We start from the raw sequence: 21927 nt of genomic DNA on the forward strand, positions 1-21927 counted from the left end.
CTACTCTGCACTCTCCCCAAGGCCAATTTTTCTTTTTTATGATGTGATGTTGAGAACTGCTCACAGTACCTCAGGCATTATCTAGACAGAACTTTGTAGAAATGTAGCACAACATCTACCTCCTTGTATTTTAGTCCTTTAGATATGAAGACTAGCATCCCAGTAACTGGTTTGTCTTTTTTTTCTGGACCTGTTCATGATGTTTTAATAATCTATGTACACAAACTGCCAAGTGTCTTTGATTTTCTGCTCAATATTTCTTTGTAAATTTATATATTCATTTACGATGCCATTTGTTTTGTGTAATCATCAGACTTGGATGTGTAACTCTTTATCACTTCATCTAAGTTGTTGATAAATACATTGAATAGTTGGGACCCCAACACAGATCCTTGTGGAACATCACTACTCACATCCTGCCAGTTGGAGTGTCTGTCTATTATCCCTGCTCTCTACTTCCGGCTTTTAGCTGATTTCCTAATCAAAAAATGAGACCGTTTGGCCCGTTAAGTCCATGCTGTCTTTCTACAAGATCAGTTTAGCTACTCCTATTCCCTTCTCTTTCCCTGTAACTCTATAATTTCTTTTCTTCAGGTTCTTATCTAATTCTCTTTTTCAAAAAAAAACACATTACCAGCGATATCCTGATTAAATCCTTTCTGAATCCTCTCCAATTTAATAATATCCTTCCTATAACAGAGTGACCAGAACTGCACACACTACTCCAGACCTCACCAATGTCCTGTACAACCTCAGCATACCGTCCCAACTCCTATACTCAAAGGTCTTAGCAATGAAGGCAAGCCTTCTTAACCACCTTTTCTACCTGTGATGCGAATGCTTACTAACAATCATTATTTATTATTGTACACAAGCTTGTGACATTAATGACTGAAACAGCTTTACAGGTGGTTCTTTTAAAGATTCATGATCAAAAATTTACACTGTGTCTTAAGCTGGATTTATACTATGCTAATTAGCAACTCCAACAGCAATAGCAACTTGCATTTACGTAGCTCCTAGAACATTAAGCTCCTAAAAGCTTAAAATGCTTCACAGGATGCATCAGCAAACAAACTTTGGTATTGAGTATGTAAGCAATTTGGAGAGGTGACCAGAGTTAGGTTTGAGACACCCTATCACTAAGGTTTCGCCCCTTTACCTTTTGAGTTATGCTGTCAATTTTATATTGATGTGCACTCAAAACATTTTACTCAATTATAAAAGTGATTGCTTTCTAAGTTACTAAAAGATTGGCACTTCAAAAGTACTTCATTAGCTTTGAATTGCTTTAGGACACCATGAGATCACAAAAAGCCTTTACATAAAATCCTTTTTCTCTTTATGGCTAACTTGAACAGTGTTGTTTCTCAATGTTTTGTTCATTTCTGTCTAAGATTATTTGGACCACAGTAGAATGACCTTTGACACTGTTGTTGGTTAATATTGGCAAAGCAAAGGCATTGCTAGACCTTGCTGATTACTGAGATTGCCAGTTACATGCTAAAGATTGTTAATGAAGTAAATGCACAACAGATGCAGATTAAATTCAAGTTGCACAAGTGTCAAATTTCAGCTTTCAAAAATATGTCTTTCAGGGGTAGGATGTAGCCTTTTAAGGTTAACAGTGGGAAAGAAAATTGGGCAAAGTTGGAAAAAATGGATTGCTAATTCTTTATTGTCCATCATGCATTATTGTCAAGATGGATTATATCCCCAATGTTTCCCTAGAATGTTTGGAAGCATATTAACCAAGGTAACTTTGAGATGTTCCATTGTAGAGTCATGTTGCTTAATTTATGTGTTAATTATAGATCTTGCCTGATATTTTACAGATTTTACAGTAGGGGGCACCCCTATTAAGCATGATATTTGCGACCTGCACATGGTGTTTCTGGATCACCAATGACTTGTTACACTCAATTTGAAACTGGATGTATTTGATGTTGTTGTTTCCCCATGTGTATGAATCTCAAGGAGCAGAGGTTTATTTTTCAAATACAAAATTTAAGACACGATCCAGCTGACATTGGTGCTAGATTTACAACCTCAAATATTAGTAATTCAGATTGACACTATGCATTCTCACAGTTAACAATTTGATAGTGATTCATAAAGACTGTTGTTGACTTTATAGATTTAAAATGTTGCACATTTTGTTATAATCCAGGCTTTTTAAAGACGCACACGTACATCTACCTGCACATTGATGTTTATCAAGCAAATGGGAATGTAGATGCATTTGCGAACTGAACTTCTAAGAAACAAAAGTAGAGTAGTAAATCTTCAGTAGTTTTTAGCCTGGAGGTTCTGTATAATAAAATGACGGGGACAATTGTGATGCATTTTTGGCAATTCTGCTTTCTAAAAAAGCAAATCATGTCAGACCATGCCCTTTTGATTTGGGAAATGTGCCATCAGTTTCCATGGATAAAAATCTAGTATTTTTATTTAATTTTATCTTGCATAATTAATTGTTATGCTGGTTTCCACAATATTTGCATTCAGAAAAAAACAAAATCTGACCTTGCTGAAGGTCATTTCACTGAAGCGATAAATGATCCTTTAATTCTACTTGGATTCTTGAATTTATGTAGATGGAAAATATTTTGAATCCGTCTACCTTTTGGTAAATAAGTAAAAAGTGAAGTGTCAATTTTGTTTTAATACCATATATTCACAGCCTGTATCGGTTGGCCCATGTATATTACATATAAGTAAAAGACAGTTTAATGCTAAAGGAAGTAAAAAGGTGAATCTAAGTTGCATGGGGATTGAATGGTGGTCAAGGACCAGAGTAAAAGTGTGCTTTATGTAGCTTGGGAAGTGAGTGTAATTAGGTGATTATTTTCTTACCTTTTTATATTCCTGTCTTTGCTGAGCTGGGTCTGCGGATTGAAACAGGGGTCTGTCAACGCCATTGTATGACAGTTGAAATTTGATTTCTCTAGCTAACTTCTTAATTTCAAAAAAACATTTAGCCTTTGAGAAATTTCAAACATGAGATAACATTGAACTGAAAAGTAGGCTAAGACAGGAATCTGCATACACAAAAAAAGGTACACATCTGTACAATATAGTAGTGAATTTATTTATCCTTAAATTAATTTATTTGTAAAGCTTTGTCCAAGCTTGTTACTCATGCTGCTGAATGCTGTTGATAGGTGTTAACTTGGGCACAAAAGGCTTAATGTTGAAACATAAACATTGCGCATTCATGATATGATGCCCAATACTTAGATATTAGGAAATACCAGGTTAGTTTACTTGATAAACTTTATTCTGTATTTTATATAACACAGTGTCTAATTTAGGTTAAATGGAAATTCTGAAGATGAAAGAAGAGAATTCTAGATGACTGTTATTATGGTTATGAAAACTACAATTCATTAGTCAATCACAGCCCAAAGTGTTATTGTATTCAGATGTGCCCCTTCAGTTTTTTGTTTGTTGATTGATAAGTTTTGATTTAAGTATTGTAGAAGCAAAAAAATTGTTTAAGCTGTAATTGTGCAATTTGTGAAAGTACAAATAGCATTTGGTGAAAAGAAAAACCCAGTTAATTAAGAAATCTAGAAAAGTGCAAATATAGTAGAACTCTAATTATTTTGGCACATTTGTACAGGAAATCTGAATTGTACTTTGGCAACACATGCTATAGCTATCTTCAGGAATATTTGACATTTAATGTGATTAATGCCAAACTTTTGTCTGCAAGTGTGCATTAGATTCCTTTTGTAAAACTGCATATATCGTGTCTTATGATGTAAAAGACATTTCTGTAGCTCCCTCATTTACTGAGAATTCATTTAAAGAGTTTTATAACGCTTTCTTTTCTCCCCCTCCCAATCTTCTGTCCTTGCTTCAAAACTGGTTCCCCTTGCATTATATACACATATTGGCCTGGATTTTGCAGTCAGCAGCAAATGAATGATGCTGCTTGTTTATCGCACTAATAGCTTCCCACATAGTTTATGTGGACTTTTGAACAGGGCAGCATTGAGCCTATTCAATGAATCAGGCACCTAGAAAATGATTAGACAGAAGCTTAATGATTTTTTTGGCTGAGAAATTGTATTTGACAAACAAAATAAGGATTTTTTTTCTGCGAATTAATGTAGCAGGGTAGATAGAGGACAACCAATGGACGTAGTTTACTTGGATTTTTGATAAGGTGCCACGAAGAAAGGATATCGGTTGAACAGGCAGGTCTCTGAGTTTTCCCTCCTTGCCTGCTTGGGTATGAGTGCAGCCAAAGGCCACACTGTGAAAAGACACTTTCAGGCCCTTTTGTCTTCTAACAGTGATGACCTGGCATGCTTTCACTATTTTACCACTAAATTTTTAGAAAGTTGCAGAGAGGGCATGTGAAACACCCTTTTTGTTACTTTCTCATCACTGCAATCGGATGCTCTTCTCAAATTAGAAGGCGACTGATTCCAGCTCGGGAGCTAGTTTGCTGTCATTAGTTGGACAGGAAACTGTCTCCATTCTAATTACAGGGTTGCCCAGGTCAAAATTTTATTAAGTTACTGTTTTCCCTAGGGGCCAGTTTGGGACCTGTAAACTATCCCAGCTCCTGTTTCCCATCCCCAAATCAACAATTCAGCCTGAAGGCTCTACAGAGGAATACAGACAGGTTAAGTGCGCGGGCAAGAAACTGACAGATGTAGTATAAATTGGAGAAATGTGAGGTTATTCACTTAGTTAAGAAGAATAGAAAAAATTGTTTTTAAATGGAGAACATCTATTAAATATTAGTATTCTTAGGGCACCCTTCTAAACAAACACTGAGAGCTAATGGATAGGTATAACAATTAGGATTGCAAAAAGTCCCTTACCTTCATTGCATGGGTGTTGGGATGAGGAAGGAAAGGACATAAGGAAGTTTTACTGCAATATTCAAGAGCTTTGGCAAGGCCATACTTGGAGTAGTGTGTGCCATTTGACAGAGGAAGGCATTCCTGACTGGAGGACCACGAAGAAGGCAAAAAACATTCCAGAAGACTGATCCCGGCTGTAATTTCAAGAGATTAAGTTTTTTTTTATTACCTTGGTTTATGTAAGTAGAATTCGTATCTACTGGAGCAGCATAGCATTAGGATTTTGTTTTATTCGGGAATAGTTAGTAGTTAAGGGGGAATTGTACAATTTGTTAGTAGTTCTGTTAATTTGTTAACTGTTAGAGTTAGATAAATAAATTGTTCCTTGTTGATTGTAGAGTGACTTTCGGGAGTTCATTTCATTTAACCTCCCCTCTGTAACGTCATATCTTAAAGTCAGCTCAACAAGCATTCAGTCAAAATCTCTCAAAAATAGACTCTGAGTGGCCGAAAAGCATCTTCACCCACGAGGTCCTGTTTATCCAACTCTCGACTGGCCTCCATTCCGGGGAGGTCAAAGAAAACACTACAGTAGTCATGGTGAATCTCCCCTTGAAGCGTGGCAGTATTGACATAAATGAATGGAAGAGCTTGCCACTAAGTACTCAAATTAGTAACAATTTTTCGAACAAGTTTCATGTAATTCTTTGAGTTACGTTATCTTAAGGATGAGGAAAAGCGGTGGTACAGAAAGAAAGAAAAGGAAACAAATCCTTCAGTCTTGATACACTCAGCTATGTATACCCAGAAGATCAATGGGCTTAGAATTGGTCTGTTCAGTCACACAAAGACCCATAGCTGAGACTTGAAACAGAGTAGATTTTACCTTTGAATCAAGAGACAGTCAGCAATAATGATTCCACTGGACAAGAGTAGTATGAATCAGATATTTCAGTGACATACCTACACAGAAAGTAGGATAAGTTGCATTACTTGAATGATGAAATACACTTTTGTATACGTAGAGTTACATATAAAACTTGTGAAATTACATAAACATTTCACCATTAACATAAAATGATAAAATTGATAATCTGGCACTGCAAAGATTTTTTCTGCACTCTGAATTAGTATGACACAACAAATGTGAATTTGTTTTAAAAAACAATGGGGCTGCTTATTTCCTGAGACTGAATTGAAATGTACTGCATAATTTTCTTCACATATTACTTCTCTGTTCTTGACCTGTTGGATCTTTACTACAGTCACCAAGAGAACAGGACTGAGATTCCAGAGATCCTCCCAGGCTGCCTGTCTGCTGCTTAGCCTTGAGAGAGGGATTTAATTTCAGCTGTGATTCCACAACTAAGCTGCATAAAGAGTTATTTTCCAGCTTTGAAATACCTTTGACATCTATTGAGTCACTAGCTTGCACATAACAAATTGATGTCTTTTATCCCTCACACTTCAAGCTATTATCATTACTTTCTCTTCTTGCTGTGCCTGGTGTTGTGTGTTTGTACCTTTCTTTAGCCAACATGTCATTTCAACACGTCCATTTAGAATTAATTTGTTGTGGGCAGACGTCAAGTGCTAGATTTATAAAGGACTGATAATAAACAACACCATCTTGCATGAACTAAATTTAACAAGTTTAAAGTTTTCAAAATGGGTGCTTAGTGTCATTAAATTGCTATCTTGTGATCAGTTCCATATAATCCAATGTTGCGACAACATCAATTTGGGTCAAAGTTCATTACTCCAAACATTAGAATCCAGCATTTAAACCTTAATAATGTAACATCTTCCTGGTACCAAATATCAAAACTGGTACAGCATGGTTCCATGCCGTATATTTTCTGCTACTGAACTGTGTACTATTTTTATTCATTTCATGTGATGAGCATGTTGCCCTTCCCTAACTGCCCTTGAGAAGGTGGTGGTAGGCCTTTGCCTTTTGATCTGCTGCAGTCCATATGGTTTAGGTGTAATTACACTGCTCTGAAGAAAGGAGTTCCAATTTTTTGACCCTTTTCCAGTGAAGGAGAGGTGATATAGTCCCAAGTGTGTTTTGCAGGTGAGAATTCACATTGTTATGTTCCCATGTGTCTGCTGCCTTTTTCGTTCTGAGTGGTAGAGGTCAGGTTTGAAAGGTGCTGTCAAGGGGTCTTGAGTGCGTCTTGCAGCTGGTACAGACTGCTCCCTCTTTGTACTAATGATGGAGAGCTAGGATGTTGTAAGTGGTACAATATGTTCCAATCAAGTGGGCTGCTTTGACCTGATTGGTGTTTGACTTCTTGAATTTTGTTGGTGCTGCACTTATTCAGGCATGTGAGGAGTATTGCATCATATTCCTGACTTGTGTCTTGTAGATAGTGAACAACTTTGGAGAGTCAGGAGGTGAGATTCTTCTGACCTGCTCTTGTAGCTTCTGTATTTATAAGGCTAGTCCAGTTCAGTTTGTGATCAATAGTAATGGCCAGAATGTCAATAGTGGAGTTTCACTAATGACAAAGGCCAGATCTTCTGATAGGAAGATCATCATTGCAACATCATTATTGGGTATCATGTGTCAGGGCTGTGTTTAAACTTCCAATGGACAATTACTCAGCACCAGGAGCCCTCCGAGAGTCAAAGATTTCAGAGGGTTCTGACTGACTTAGGATAGGAAAAATGGGTCTGCTCTCTCATTAAAGAGACAGAGAGGTGACTGGTGGTGGTTTAACTTGAGAGTCAGAGATTGAAGAGGAGAGTCCTTCATAGTAACCTCGGGTGGTGCAGGAATTGAATCCATGTTGTTGGCATCACACTACGTCATAAACCAGCCATTCAGCCAACTGAGCTAACCATAGCTACCCAGGTAAAGCTAAAGAATTAAAACCTGCCCTAGCTCTTGGGTAACCATTAAACACGTAAGCCCCTGTTCAGAGATGTTATAACACACCTTTGGAACAGATGGAACTTGAACAAAGGCCTCCTGGCTCAGAGGTAGGAACATTAACACAGTGCCATAAGAGTCCTCTTGCATGGATTCCTGCCCTGGATTAGACTGCTTCAGCTCAGAAGTTTCCTGTCCTTGATGTTTGGAAGAGAATTCCTCAAAAGAAAAGGTTTTTTTTGTCTGATGAAGATTGGAAGTAGGGTTCCTGAACCCGATTGGAAAATCTGGGCTGCTGCTATGAGAATCAAGCGGGCATGGTTTGACTAGCTCTTGTGGAGACAACCATTGCCTGACACTTTCGTGCCATGAATGTTGATTGCTCTTTTTAGCGCTACCCTGAGTATTGTTAATGTTTTGCTGCTTGCCAGCACCATGTACTTCATTCGTAACACTTCAGATATCGTTACTGAAAAATCTGCAATAATTAGTGAACATTTCCACTTCTGACCTTATGGTTTTTGAGAAGCAGCTGAAGATGGTTAGGCCTAGAACAACACCCTGAGGAACTAGAGGCTATGGTGGTGCAGAAATAGTGCCCTTAGCTCTGAGCCAAGAGGCCTGGGTTCAAGTTCCACCTGTTCCAGAGGTGTCGTAACACATTTGAGTAGGTTGATTAAAAGAAATCTATCCTGAGGAAGTAATGTGGCGATGTCTTTGGACTGAGGTAATTGACATCTGCAATCCTTTGTATTATATCAACCACTGGAGACTTCTGTCCCAGATTTCCATTGCCTTTAAATGTGCTAGTGTTCTTTGATGCCATATTTGGTCAAATGCTGCTTTGATATCAAGGGCAGTAATTCTCATCTCACCTCTGGAGTTCAGCTCTTTTGTACATGTTTGGACCAATACTTCATTGTGGTCTTCAGCTGAGTGGCCTTGTAAAACAAATTGAGCATCATTGAGCAAATTATTGACTTAATGATGCTTGATAGCACTGTCAATGACACATTCCATCACTTTGTTGATTTTTTTCCTAGACTGATGTAATAATTTTCTGGTTTAGATTTGTCCTGCCTGTAATGGTCAAGTCCTAGTTGGGCATCGTTCCACATTGTCAGATATATGCCTATTTTGGAGGTGCAGAGGAGCAGCTTAACTAAGGGGGCAGCTAATTAAGGAGCATTACAAGGTGATAGCCATGCTGTATCCGGTATATTTGGATATCTGTTGATATCATGTGGAATGAATCAAATTGACTGAAAACTGATATCAGTGGTGCTGGGGACTTAGGGAAGATGCTGTGGTGGATCATCAGTTTGCCATTTAAGCCTTGGTCTTTTGCTGACCAGAAAATCCCTGACTTGGTCATGGCTGGTATGAGTATGCTTAGGTTCCATGTGGGGACAGTGAATGGTTGAAGAGGGAGGAAGAATATTTTGACCAAGATAGCTTGGATACACTGCCATGACTTTAGGAGCCTTGAGAAAAGGTGAGGCACAACCCAGTAGTAGTGAGGATAAATTCAAGGGTGACTGGCGGAGCACCAAAGATAATACATCAGATTGCCATTTTGATTTTCAGATATTTATTATGAAATAATATTTAAACAATAAGAGAGAAAAGATAATTAAAAACAGGAAGAACTTATTCTTTCCATTCACTGATTCTCTCTTCCCTTTGAACTATGGGGTCAACTTTCAGTTCTCCACTGGTCTCATTATGAACTGACTTCTCATATGCACACAGAGCTAGGAAAGGATTTGTCTTCATGGGGTTATGCACTGATGGCCATAACTTGGGTGCATTCAGAAATGAAGTTTGCATATTTGTTGAATGGCCAGTGAACTCGATAACAAGGCTTAAAAGTGGTCTATGTTTGATATCTATCTAAGATCTCAAAAGCATATTTCAGCTTGTTTAGAATTAATTTCTGATTTAATGCTCAAAGCCAAGCACAATGCCAAGACTCGCCACATGGAACAAATAAAGCAAATAACAGTGGAGATAGTAGGAACTGCAGATGCTGGAGAATCTGAGATAACAAGGTGTAGAGCTGGATGAACACAGCAGGCCAAGCAGCATCAGAGGAGCAGGAAAGCTGACGTTTTGGGCCTAGACTCTTCTTCAGAAATGGGGGAGGGGAAGGGGGTTCTGAAATAAATAGGGAGAGAAGGATAGAAGAGGGATAAAGGAGAAGATAGGTGGAGAGGAGACAGACAGTTCAAAGAGGCGGGGATGGCGCCAGTAAAGGTGAGTGTAGTTGGGGAGTTAGTCTAGGCCCGAAACGTCAGCCTTCCTGCTCCTCTGATGCTGCTTGGCCTGTTGTGTTCATCCAGCTTTACACCTTGTTATCTCAAATAACAATGGATGCTGGACATCTGAAACAAGGACAGAAATTGCTGGCGAAACTCAGCAGGTCTGGCAGCATCTGTGGGAAAAAAGCGGAGTTAACTTTTTGAGACTAGTGACTCTTCATCAGAACTGCCGCACTTATTTTTACACTTTGCTATTCTTCTGTGGGCACCTTCATTTTGAAGCACACTTGCGTTCCCTCTCCCGGTGCATCTGCTGGCCGGAGATTGCTGTGTGTCCTTCTCCTTGGTCTGCAGGTTCCCTGGTCTGATTTCGTTCATAAATGAATGGGATTCCCAGAGGTGTTGTCTTAATTGATCATTTCTGGGAATATTGCAACCAATGCTCTCCCATTTCTGGGTCCCTAATCTGGAACTGAGCCATAACTGGGGTCCCAAAACTTCCTGCAAAATGAAACATGTTGATTCAAGTTGCACCATGAAAACAAGTGAAGGAAACACAGATACAACGTGGTGACAAAGATGTCAGGATTGATGTCAGGAAGTGCTTACTCATTTGCGAAGGTATAGTACTTAGAGTAGGAATTTTTTGATCCGTGGAGTACTTTGCTCCACCTCCTGATGTGTCATTGGGGAACACATCCCACCAATTAGAACAGCCCTTCAGCCATTTTGCACTCCAAGCAGCATTGATTGGAGCCGGTTTGGGAATAGGTTAGCAGACAGGAAACAGAAATAGGAGTAAATGGATCATTTTCGAAGAGGAGGGCAGTGACAAGTAAGTGCATACATATCAATTATTTGGATGAGAAATGTGAGAGTAATATTTTCAACTATGCTGATGATGCAAAACTAGGTGGGAGTGTAAGTGGGGAGGGGGATATAAAGAGGCTTCAGGGCGATATAGACAGATTGGCTGAGTGGGTAAGTACATGGCAGATGCATTGAACGTAGAAAAATGTCCCGTTGTGCAGTTGGTAGAGAAAAAAATAGAATGGCAGAGTATTATTCAAAAAGTGGTAGATTGGGAAGGGCTGATGTACAAAGGGACCTGGGTGGCCTTGTACGCCGGTCATTGGAACCAAACATGCAGGTACGACAAACAGTTAGGAAGGCAAATGGTATGTTAGCCTTCGTTGCCAAAGGGTTTGAACACAGGAGCAAGAAAGTCTTACTGCAGCTGTAGAAGACCTTGGTGAGATCATGCCTGGAATATTGTATGCAGTTTTGGTACTTTACCTAGGAAAGGATATGGTTGCTATAGAGAGAGTGCAGCAGATGTTCACCAGATTGATTCCTGGAGTCGTAGATTTGTCATATGAGGAAAGATTGGGTCAACTGGACTTGTGATTGCAGCAGTTTAGAAGGATGAGAGTTGATCTCATTAAACATACAGACTTCTGACAGGACTAAACAGACTGCATTACTAAGATGACGTTTCCTTTGGCCAGAGGATCCACAATAACGGGTCAAAGTCTTGTGATGTGTGATTGGCCACTTTGGACTGAGATGAGAAATTTCTTCAAGTGACCGTATAGAATTCTCTACCACAGCAGCCTGTGGAGGTGAAATCACCAAATGTATCTAAAAAAGACAGAGATGGATTTCTAAAAGCTAAAAGTCAACAGACTTGGGAAGAAAGCAGGCATATTGCTTTGAGACAGAGGATCAGCCATGGTTATGTTGAATGCCAGAAGGGGTTTAACGGGCCGAATAACCTACTCATGCTCCTATTTCTTGTGTTTCTATGGAACCTTCATACTTCATACCACAGAAATTCTACCTCCGAGAGCTGCCAGCCACCCTGATCTCTAGCAGTTCTGTAGTTGCAGCATTGGCCGGGAATGGGATTGCAAGCAGTCCCCAAATTCAGAGTCCAGAATCAGGTAAGCGCAGTGCTGTCTTGGGAAGGGAAGGGAAATTGCAGCCTGTTGTAAATTGTTCCAATGTACGTACTTTGGTTCGTATTCTGACCAGATTTTTCAGCGACTTTTAAACAATGTTTATTTACAGTTCCAATCTCTTGGCAGAATGTTTGCATTTACTGTTCAAGTCGCAGTTGCATATTAACTTACCTCAGAGGCTCGCCCATGTATTCAGTAAACTGCTCAAGGGATGTGGAGAGAGGATAGAGATCTTGGTGTCAAGGACTGTGAGGGCTAGTGCTTTTGTGGAGGGCATACCAGAGGGTGGATGGTGCATTTGCTGTGGACAGTGGTAATTTGAGAGAATTAGGATTAGAATTAGCTTTGTTGTCACATGTACTGTCATTGAGTACACTGAAAAGTTTACGAGGTGCCACTTACTGCACCACATTTTAGGTACCAAGGTACCCAGGTACAGATTCTTAAGTACAAATTCTTTGGGGAAAAAAATTAGAAAAATAAAGAAATAAGAAGTCCAGCAAGAAATGAGAAAAACAAGAGGTTTGAATAATATTCCTTCCAACCCAGATCACTCTAGGCTTCACTTTGAGGCCAGGAATCCAAGTCCACGCTGAGGCCAGGCGTCCGAGTCCACACTAAAACTGGGAATTTGTGCTGGCTTTCACCCTGGACATCGCCAATGTCACCTGAGGATGGTAACTGAAAACTCAAAAAGAGAGAGAAGAAAAGAAATGGAGCACATGAGCTCCAGCTCAGGAATCCTATTCCATCGCCACCATACCCTTTCCTTATCTATTTGAGGCCTAAGCAGAGTAACCTGCTAGGATTGTGTCCTATCCCTGAACCCTTCCCAACAACCTCAAAATTGATACTGAGCGGTTACAGCCCATAGTAGTCAATAATTGCTACTTAAAAACCTCAATTGGGTTGAGGGTGGGCGGACTGTTCTAGGCTCGCCTACCTCAAGTAAAATTGTGAGCGTAGGTATTGGGTGGCCAGAAGACAACCCAGGAAATTTTATGGGTTCCTTCACTTCCAAAGTTACTGGCAAGGAACTATTAAATCATGCTTTTGGAATTGTTTTGTTTTCAGGATAGCGAATGATGAAGCACTTATTAGTGCTGATGGGAGAAACTGCAAGCAGTTGCAAATGAGTGAGCCAGGATAAAAACACAGCCTTTTTCATCTGCATTGGTCTTGTAATTTCACTCACAGTTTGGTTTGTGTCATTGCAAATTTACTGGGGCTTATGCAAGTTTGTTTTTTTTTCTACTCTTCTCTTGGATTTTGTGTGGACCACTTCCTGGGTGTTATTTGGTTAGCAGAAAACAAGGCAGTGATCTGGAAGCTATGCAGGAACAACCCAACCTGTCGCCATGTTGATGACCAGTTACTGGTTTCTTTCTCTGTTTGGGGGTATCACTGTCTGACTCATTGGAATCAACTCTCAATGTTTACATAGGAACATAGGAATTAGGAGCTCGAGTAAGCAATTCAGCTGTTTGAACCCACTTCGCCATTTAACATGGTCATGGCTGATCTTCTTGTGGTCTCAACTCCACTTTCCTGCCTGCTCATCTTAACACTTTATCCCGCTTTTCATCAGAAACATATCTTTTTCTTTCTTGAATCTGTTGATTGATTCTGCCTTCACTGCACTCCATAGCATTGAGTTCAACAGATTCACAGCCCTCTGAGAGAAGTAGTTTCTCCTTATCTCAATATTGAACCTACCTCCTCTCACTCTATATCCCTCTGCACGTGTTGCCATCTTGTTAATGACTGTCCCACAAGGGGGAACACCTGTTCAACATCCACCTTATTAATGCCTTTTAGCATTTTATATGCCTTAATCAGACCCTCCCTCATTCTTTTGAACTATAGTCAGTACAAGCCCAAGCTATTCAACTGCTCCTTGTACAGCCCTTGAATCAACCTTCTGAACCTCCTCTGAACTGCCTTCAGTGACACCACACCCGTCCTCAAGTAAGAAGACCAAAGCTGGACACAATATTGCAGGTGTGATCTCACCAACGACTTGTCTGATTGTAACAACACTTTGTTATTTTTATAATCCAGTCCTTTTGCAATAAATGCGAGGATTCTGTTTGCCTTTCTCATTATATGCTGCACCTGCGTAGCCACTTCCTGCGGTTCATGTACAAAGATGCCCACATCCCTCTACACTGACAGACTTTGAATCTGTTTACTATTTATTTTTCAGCTGAAATGGACAACTTGGCACATCCACATTAGACTCCACCTACTAGATTCTGGCGCATTCTCCTAGCTATGAATATCCATCTCTAAACTCTTTATCTCCTGATCACAGCCTGATTTTCCACCTATTTTAGTATCATCCATAAATTTTGCTATGTTATACTCTGTCCCTGCTTGTAAATCATTTGCATAGTTGTAAATAGTTGAGGTCTGAGAACTGAACACTGCAGCACCCCACTAATTACAGTTTCGCTATCCAGACAAGGACACATTTATCTCGACCCTCTGCTTTCTATCTGTCAGCCAATCCTCTATCCAAACCAATATTCTACTTTAACACCCTGAGATCTAACCTTCTGGATCAGTTTTTTATATGGCACCATGCCAAATGCCTTCTGGAAGTCTAGATATACCATGTCCACTGGATCCCCATTACCCATCTCGCTGGTTACATCCTCAAAGAACTCCAGCAAGTTTGTCAGGCATGACTAGCCCTTCATGAAACCATGCTGACAATGGTGAATTGAGGTTAGGTTTTTCCAAGTGTTCAGTTATCTCCTCCTTCGTCATTGGCTCCATTAACTTCCCCACTACAGAGGTTAAACTAACTGTTCTGTAGTTTCCCACGTTTTGCGTATCTCCTTTTTTCAAATAAGGGTGTCATATTAGCGTGTTTCCAATCCACTGGTACCTTTCCAGAATCCAGGGAATTTTGGAATATCATAACTAATACATCCACTATCTCTGTTGCGGCTTCCTTTAATACCCGAGGGTGAAGGCTATCAGGCCCCTGGGACTCATCTGCCTTTAATTACTTAATACCTCCTTAGTTACAATAATTTCACCAAGTTCTTCTGTAGTGATTGCAGTTTTTAAGAATAAATTATTATCTTCCACTGTGAAAGCAGAAAAAATATTGTTTTAGTGCCACTGCCATTTATGAGTTTCCCATTGTTACCTTGCCATTTTAATCCTTTAGGGGCCAACATTTACTTGCACTATTCTCTTCCATTTTATAAACTTATAGAAGCTTTTGGTATTAGTGCTTATGTTTTCTTCTAGTTTTCTTTCATAATTCATCTTAGCTGTTTTGATTTCGGTTTTAGTGACCCATTGCTGATGTTCAAAGTTCTCTCAATCTTCCGGCGTGCCACTAACTTTCTGATTATAATCTATGCTTCTCTGCATCCATGATACCTCATGAACAAGAACAAGATTCAGACTAAAGACATTTTTCGTGAGATGTGACCATCCTTGGATATGCCTGCATTTATTACCCGGCCATAATTGCCACTGAGAAAATGATGGTGAGCTGTCTTGAACAATTGCAATTTATCTGATTTTGATACACTCACAGTCCATTTAGGAAGAGTGTTCCAGGTTTTTATCCCAGTGGCAAGGAAGGAATGGTGATACATTTCTATTGTCAGGATAGGGTGTGGCTTAGCAGGGAATTTGCAGATGGTGGTGTTACCTTTCCATGTGCTAGAGTTCTTGAACTTTGAAGGTGTATTTGAGAAGATTTAGTGAGTTGCTGCAGTGCGTCTTGTAGATGGTACACATGGCTGCCAGTATTGTTCATTGAGTGGGCTGCTTTTGCCTAGTTTGTACTCAGTTTCTTGAGTATTGTTGGAGCTGCACTAATCCAGGCAAGGAGAGAATATTCCATTGTATTCCTGATTTGTGCCTTGTAGGTAATAAACAAAATTTGGAGAGTCCGAGAGTCAGTTGTCAACCTCAGAATTCCCAGCATCTGATTTTTTTTTTCTGTAGAGAATTTATGTGGCTGGTGCAGTTATGTTTGGGTCAACAATGACGCCCAGGATATAGTTGGGGGAATTTGGAGATGATAGCACCATTGAAAGTCAAGGGGAGATAGTTACATTGTGTTTTATTTTTCTGTCTGGCAATTGGGTGCATGAATGTTGAACATTTATTTTGCACAGAAAGCTTTTCTTGAGTATATAACAGTGCTGCATCTGACCTGGGAATGTGAGACATCTTACTTCTGTGTTCTATATATATATTTAAGTGGAAAGTCTGAGCCACTTCTCTAAGTACAATTCCAGAGTGTGCGCAGCTTATGTTTGTATCATTTCTGCCTGACCTTGCACTCCAATTTCCCCTCGAGGGAAAGTCTTCTGTGGATGAATTGGAAAACTGTCTAGGCATTTTTTTGAATTGAACCAATAAAATACCATTATTTGTGCAGTATTATCTGTTTTTGTTTGCTCCACTTTACTTGTGACAAGGCTTTAAATCACAATGTTGTTCTGTACCCTAATCTACCATGGACAGTGGCTCTGCTACTCTGTAATGAATGGAACAGTATTTCTTTGTTTGACCAACATAATCTCTTTCTTTCTAAACTGTTAAAACATCAAATATGGATGTCTACAACAATCCTTGTATCAGACATCTTTGAGTTCACAAAAAAAATCATTGCTTCTTGTAAATACAGTGATTTTTCAACACTTTAGTTTATTTAAAACAGGTCTTATGTGCAGTCCTTGCAATGTTATTGATCATTTTTATTTTAATTTGTCAAATACATTTGAATTTGACCCTGACACTAGTGTGAGAGGTTGGTGTCATGATGTAATTTCTTGTATTAACGTTACCAACTACAGGGCCATTGAGCAGTAGGATGAACTGAACTTTGCAGATATCAGTAATTGACATTAAGTTACCATTTCTTAGCAATTTATTTGCACTTTTAAGACTGTGAAGATCATTTAAATAGTTGGTTTATCTTAGGAGTCAGCAATACATTAGTAACTGGTTATTTGTGATACTTGATTAAAATTAGAAGATATGACCCAAACTTCAAGGTTTTTGTATGCTTGGTAGGTGGTATTTACTGTGAATCAGTGTTTGTATTGGACCACTTTTGCACTTTGTGCATCCACCCTCACCTCAGAAATGACCTAAGTCAGATATGCAGAAAAAATCTCTACTTTTGCAACAACATGATTTAATGTCAGCCGCAGCAGAGCACTCCTACCTCGGAGGTTGATGTTTTACCAAAAGACGTTCTTGAGAACACTTTGACTAATATTCCAATTTATGATCAACTTGTGTTGCTGTTTAGCGCTCTGAAGTTGTGTCCACTAGAAACTAAATTTGAGATTGTCGGTATTAATTTCATGTCAGATCCCTCGAACAGGCAGAACTGATTGTCAGGCTCCATACAAGTGAAAGAACACTCTGCTTAGCAACTGCATCTCCTGTGCAGTGTTCTACTAACCCAGTCCTTTCAGAGAGGGATTGTTAGGATATTTGTGCAAATGAGGAAAAGTGAACTAAAGTTTGTGAAAAAAAAGAGTTTAGGATTAAGGCAAAATAACTGTTATCCTGTGGAGTAGACTGCCATCTAGTGTAATGAATGTGAACTCATTGGAAATATTCAATTAAAGACAGATTTATAATTGAACATAGAATATAAAGATTCGTGTTTGACCTGAAAAGGTGAGTAAAAAATGAGTTTTGTACATGGCCTAAGAGCAATGTTAATGGAATGGTTTTTTCCCATTCTGAATTTCTTGTACGTTTTCCATCAACATGGTGGTCGCTCCTGCTTTATCCCACAATTCCCAGACCTACCACATTTTATCCCACTGTGTAGGGCAAACAAAAATGGATGTGAACTTTTCATGACAGATCTGGATTTTGCCAGCCTCTGAGGAAGTTAGGGATCCGGAAAAGTGTCAAAGGAAGTTGGCTGGAAAGGGGAGGTCTTCCTCCTGTAATTTGACAGTACCAGCATTTGGAGAGGTGATTGATGTTGCATCATTCATAGGCTAATTAAGTAATTTAAATGGCCAGTTAAGAGCTTTTCTCACTGCTGGTATTGTACCAAAACAGGAACGCATTCTACTACATAGGGAAACTGCTATGTTATTTGTGGCAGTTGCCCAGCAGTGCCTTGAGATTACAGAGTTCCTAGTTGATCACTTTTGGCCCAATGGCAGTACTCTCATCCACCCCTTTTGCTGGGGCAAAAGTGTCACATGCCTTTACCAGCTTCTCTATTTAGAGCTTGGTAAACTGGTCTTGGTTTTCTCTCTTCCCTGTTTGTCTAGGTGGAGGTCAGCATCTCTCCATGGCATCCTGGACTTCTAAGTGCAGTCGTAGCCATGTCTTTTTCAGGTGCTGCTTCTAGGCTGCCATCTACTCAATTGGCTGACAGATTCTGGGGGTTGGCAGCTGATAGTAACCCTGAAGATAAATAATTACACACAGGTCTCGGTAAAACGTGGCTGGGTTCCCATAAACAGCAGAGACATAGTTACCTCCTGCTTTTGGCCCTTGCTGCAGTGATATAATTTCAGCTATTGTGTTGCACCAAGTCATCGTTTGTGACCTGGGAAATGTCTTATAAAGCCCCTGCCAGTGAGGTAAACTCATGCTATGTTCCTTGCTGTAGTATACTATTTACACCACATTGTATATTTCAATGCTTCTTTATAGAAACAAATGACAATATATTGACTAAAGCAAAATGGGCAGCTACCTGACAATTTTTGACATTCTCTTAGAAATTGTGTGGTGTGTTCTTTTGGATAATATGATTTTGAGGTTTCTGTCTGAGTGATGGATAGATTTAGTTTAGAAAGGTAAAAAGACCCAGCAGGTTTTGATTATATTTTATGTTTAAAAATTTACTAATGTTCCTTTTTTCTATCTTTTTTACTTCCCCCTGTTTGTACCCTGGAGCCACTAGTGTTAGCTTTTACTACTTTGGCACATTCCCCTCCTTTAGCGTCAAACAAGCTTAAACTAGCTGGTAATAGAACTTGAAAATGTGTCATGTTTTTTCTGCATATATAAATTATATATATGGTATGTTATACATTTAATTAATAGTGAATTATTTGTGCTTTTTCATATCTGATATAAATCTAAATATTTAAGCACATTCCAATAAGTACCCAACATAAATTTTAAAAGTTAGAGAAGACAGAATAAAAGGTTCCAGCACTCAAAATGAGTCATTTTGCCTGGAAGGATTTTGGCTGCTAAAATACAATTTTTGGAGTCAAGTGGAAACATTTGGAGCCAGTATGTATGGAGTGTGTCATTTTAATGAGAGTCCAGGAGTCATTAATGACTGCAGAAGTGTTTTGGAGCATATTAGTGGCCAAAATCAGGTTTGAAATAGTAAATTTTAAAAATATATTTCAAATTTCATAGACTTTCTACTTTAATATTTTTAAGCTGGTGCTTCAACGTATAAGAGGGCATGGCTTCTGCATTTTTTGGTGTTTCATGACAAATACTACTACTTTTAGTAGTTTGTCAATCTTGCAATGCATTACTCTCTTCACATTTTGTTTTGTTTAGCAGGCAATTTATGTAATCCACACTCTGGATCATGTGTTCAAAAGATAAGCAGATGTCACTGATGAAGCTATTGCCTTCATTAGTCTCGAACAGGAAGAATCATACCTAAATAACCGTATCTCCAAAATTCTTAGCATTAGATTGCAAGACCATTTATGGAATTATTGGATTTAAGATAAGTAGACAATTTTGTGATGAAATAATGTGTGATTAAAAAGCCTGTTTATTTATAAGAATGGAGAAAAGAGAATTAACCATTTCACTATGATCAGTTTGTATTTAGCTTTGAACAAACTCATGCTCACATTATTTATAACACTTTAGTGGGGCAGGGGGTTCGGTCAAGTGCAACATTGAGTAATTTAAACTGTCACAAACATGCTTCTGGAATCAATGACTCATATTTTGAATATGTCCACTTAGAAAATAGAAATTGAGAATATTTCTCAAGTATCAAAACCTATCCCGTTACTTGCATGCAATTCTCCAAGGTCTGTGGGCAACCAAATCTATAGATCATTCAAAACACAAAATCCATTTTCTCAATCATGCAAAGCATTGAAAGTACTATACGGAACTATCTCTCAACAGACTTGTATAATCATGGTTCAGAAATAGTGCACACGTTACAGGCCTCATGTGATTCCTCAGCTTCCTAAATACTATGTGTGCTAAATACATTCTGAATACTTAGAACAGCCACAGGGCTAATGCATTCTGTGCCAAAGATTCTCACTTGCTGCTTATGAGACCAAAATGTACATGTTATGATACCAAAAATTGTATGCACACATTTGTCAAGATTTACCAGAACCTTCAGATATAATGTAGTGACGTAGTGGTACTAAAATGATTTTTCTACTTTGAATATTATGGTTTGGACTAATTTCAGGAAGCATTTCAAACAGAATGAGTAATGACTGCAATGATCTTCTGAATGAGGCAGTGGAGGTGAAAATCTGGACTCGTTAAATAGGCAACTAGATTTTGTGATGAAAAGACTTCAGATGTCTATGGAAAGATGAAGTAGCAGAACCAGACAGTTATCATTTTGTAGTTATCTTTGCAAGCTTTGCCATATGAGGATATCAACAGTACTCGTCTTAATTTAACAAGTTGCAGTAATTTGGATTTGAACTTGCAAAGATTTGAGCAAATACAAAGGATAAGTCTATTTCTTCATAGTAGGATGGGTGCATTTGTGAGCTTTTTTCAGTAGTTTTGAATTTTTAAAAAAAACCTTTTCCAAATTGGCTTAGCTACTTTTGAATTTTTTCTTTCCCTTGAAGGCACAAGTTTTGATGGTAATGATTGTACACTTGCCTTTGTATTTTTGATAACAGATAGGTAGAACAAAAGAAATTTTAAATAACTTGACTGTTTTTGCTGAGATCAGCTAACTCATTACATATCAGGAATTAAACTTGAGATCTAACTAATTTGAATAGCTCAGTAATTCAACAATTTGTATATTGATTCACCTGAGCCATTGGCATACATCTATTTATATTTTGTAAATCAAATCATCTGTGTCATAAGTTTAGCAAATCTAAATGTCATTCAGGGTTACATTCATAATTAGTTCAAATTATTATCCTGGGACTTGTACTGGTAAATGTGTGCTTATCAGTTGCAAATTGTCTCTTAAATTTTTCATAGATTAATGTCCTGCTGATTTTTAACTGTTTCAGCTCACTGATGAAGAATCCCCATTTAGGTACAGTTCCAGAGTGTAACCATACCTTCAGAAGAGTTACTGCTTTAGCAAAGGGTAGAGGAAAAATTAAGTTGACTTGCAAAAATATGACGAGAGGACAATTGTTTTGTGAGCATTTATATGATCAGAACTGGTAAATGAATATGTAAATTAATTTATACACCTAATATTAGAATTGAAATTAAACAGAGCTGCCAATTCAGATGGACACTTTTGTCAGCCATTGGCAGTGAATGGTAGTGGGGAGAAAATTGACTGAAAAAGGTGAAAAAGTGGTGAATTATGAAAATGTTTTTCCCAGGAATGTAATCAAATAGTGTTAGATGTTGTGAAGTTAGCTCCTTTTAAAAATGCAGACAGCTTAGCAAAAAATATGAGGAAGAAGCCAATGGCTGAAGATGATTGGTTGCGAGTAGCATTAGTGTATTTGAAGAAGTAAAATTTGGTTTTACAAAACTCGTGATTCATATTTCCCATGCTTTGCAAAAATGAAAATTGCTGGTTTGCCCCCTACCTTGATCAAAGGAACACTGCAGGCATGAGTGTAAAATGAGAGTCAGATAATGGAATGCACCAAATTGGCACTATGTTCAATCATAACAACTGTCAAGTATAGACATTAATAAGTTTTCTTCAGATGTTGAAAAAATGTTTTCATATCAAAGAGTTAGTGGGTGTCCCAATTGCTCATCGATTTTCATTGTGACTTTTCTGATTAGGCATGAAATGCAGCTGATGCCTG

General features: G+C 38.6%; 1 protein-coding gene across 1 annotated transcript in view; it reads left to right on the forward strand.

Moving 5' to 3' along the window:
- The window catches only part of LOC109923044 (ATPase family protein 2 homolog), a 72900-nt gene extending 53356 nt beyond the window's left edge, over positions 1-19544 (forward strand). The window contains exon 5 of the mRNA XM_048605374.1: positions 19469-19544. Within this exon, the coding sequence (XP_048461331.1) occupies positions 19469-19516 (48 nt within the window). The 3' untranslated portion in view covers positions 19517-19544. The remainder of the gene's footprint in view (positions 1-19468) is intronic.
- Positions 19545-21927: the final 2383 nt, after the last annotated feature.

The sequence above is a fragment of the Rhincodon typus genome, chromosome 1 (genome assembly GCF_021869965.1).
Source record: "Rhincodon typus isolate 14 chromosome 1, sRhiTyp1.1, whole genome shotgun sequence".
Taxonomy (NCBI): Eukaryota; Metazoa; Chordata; class Chondrichthyes; order Orectolobiformes; family Rhincodontidae; genus Rhincodon; species Rhincodon typus.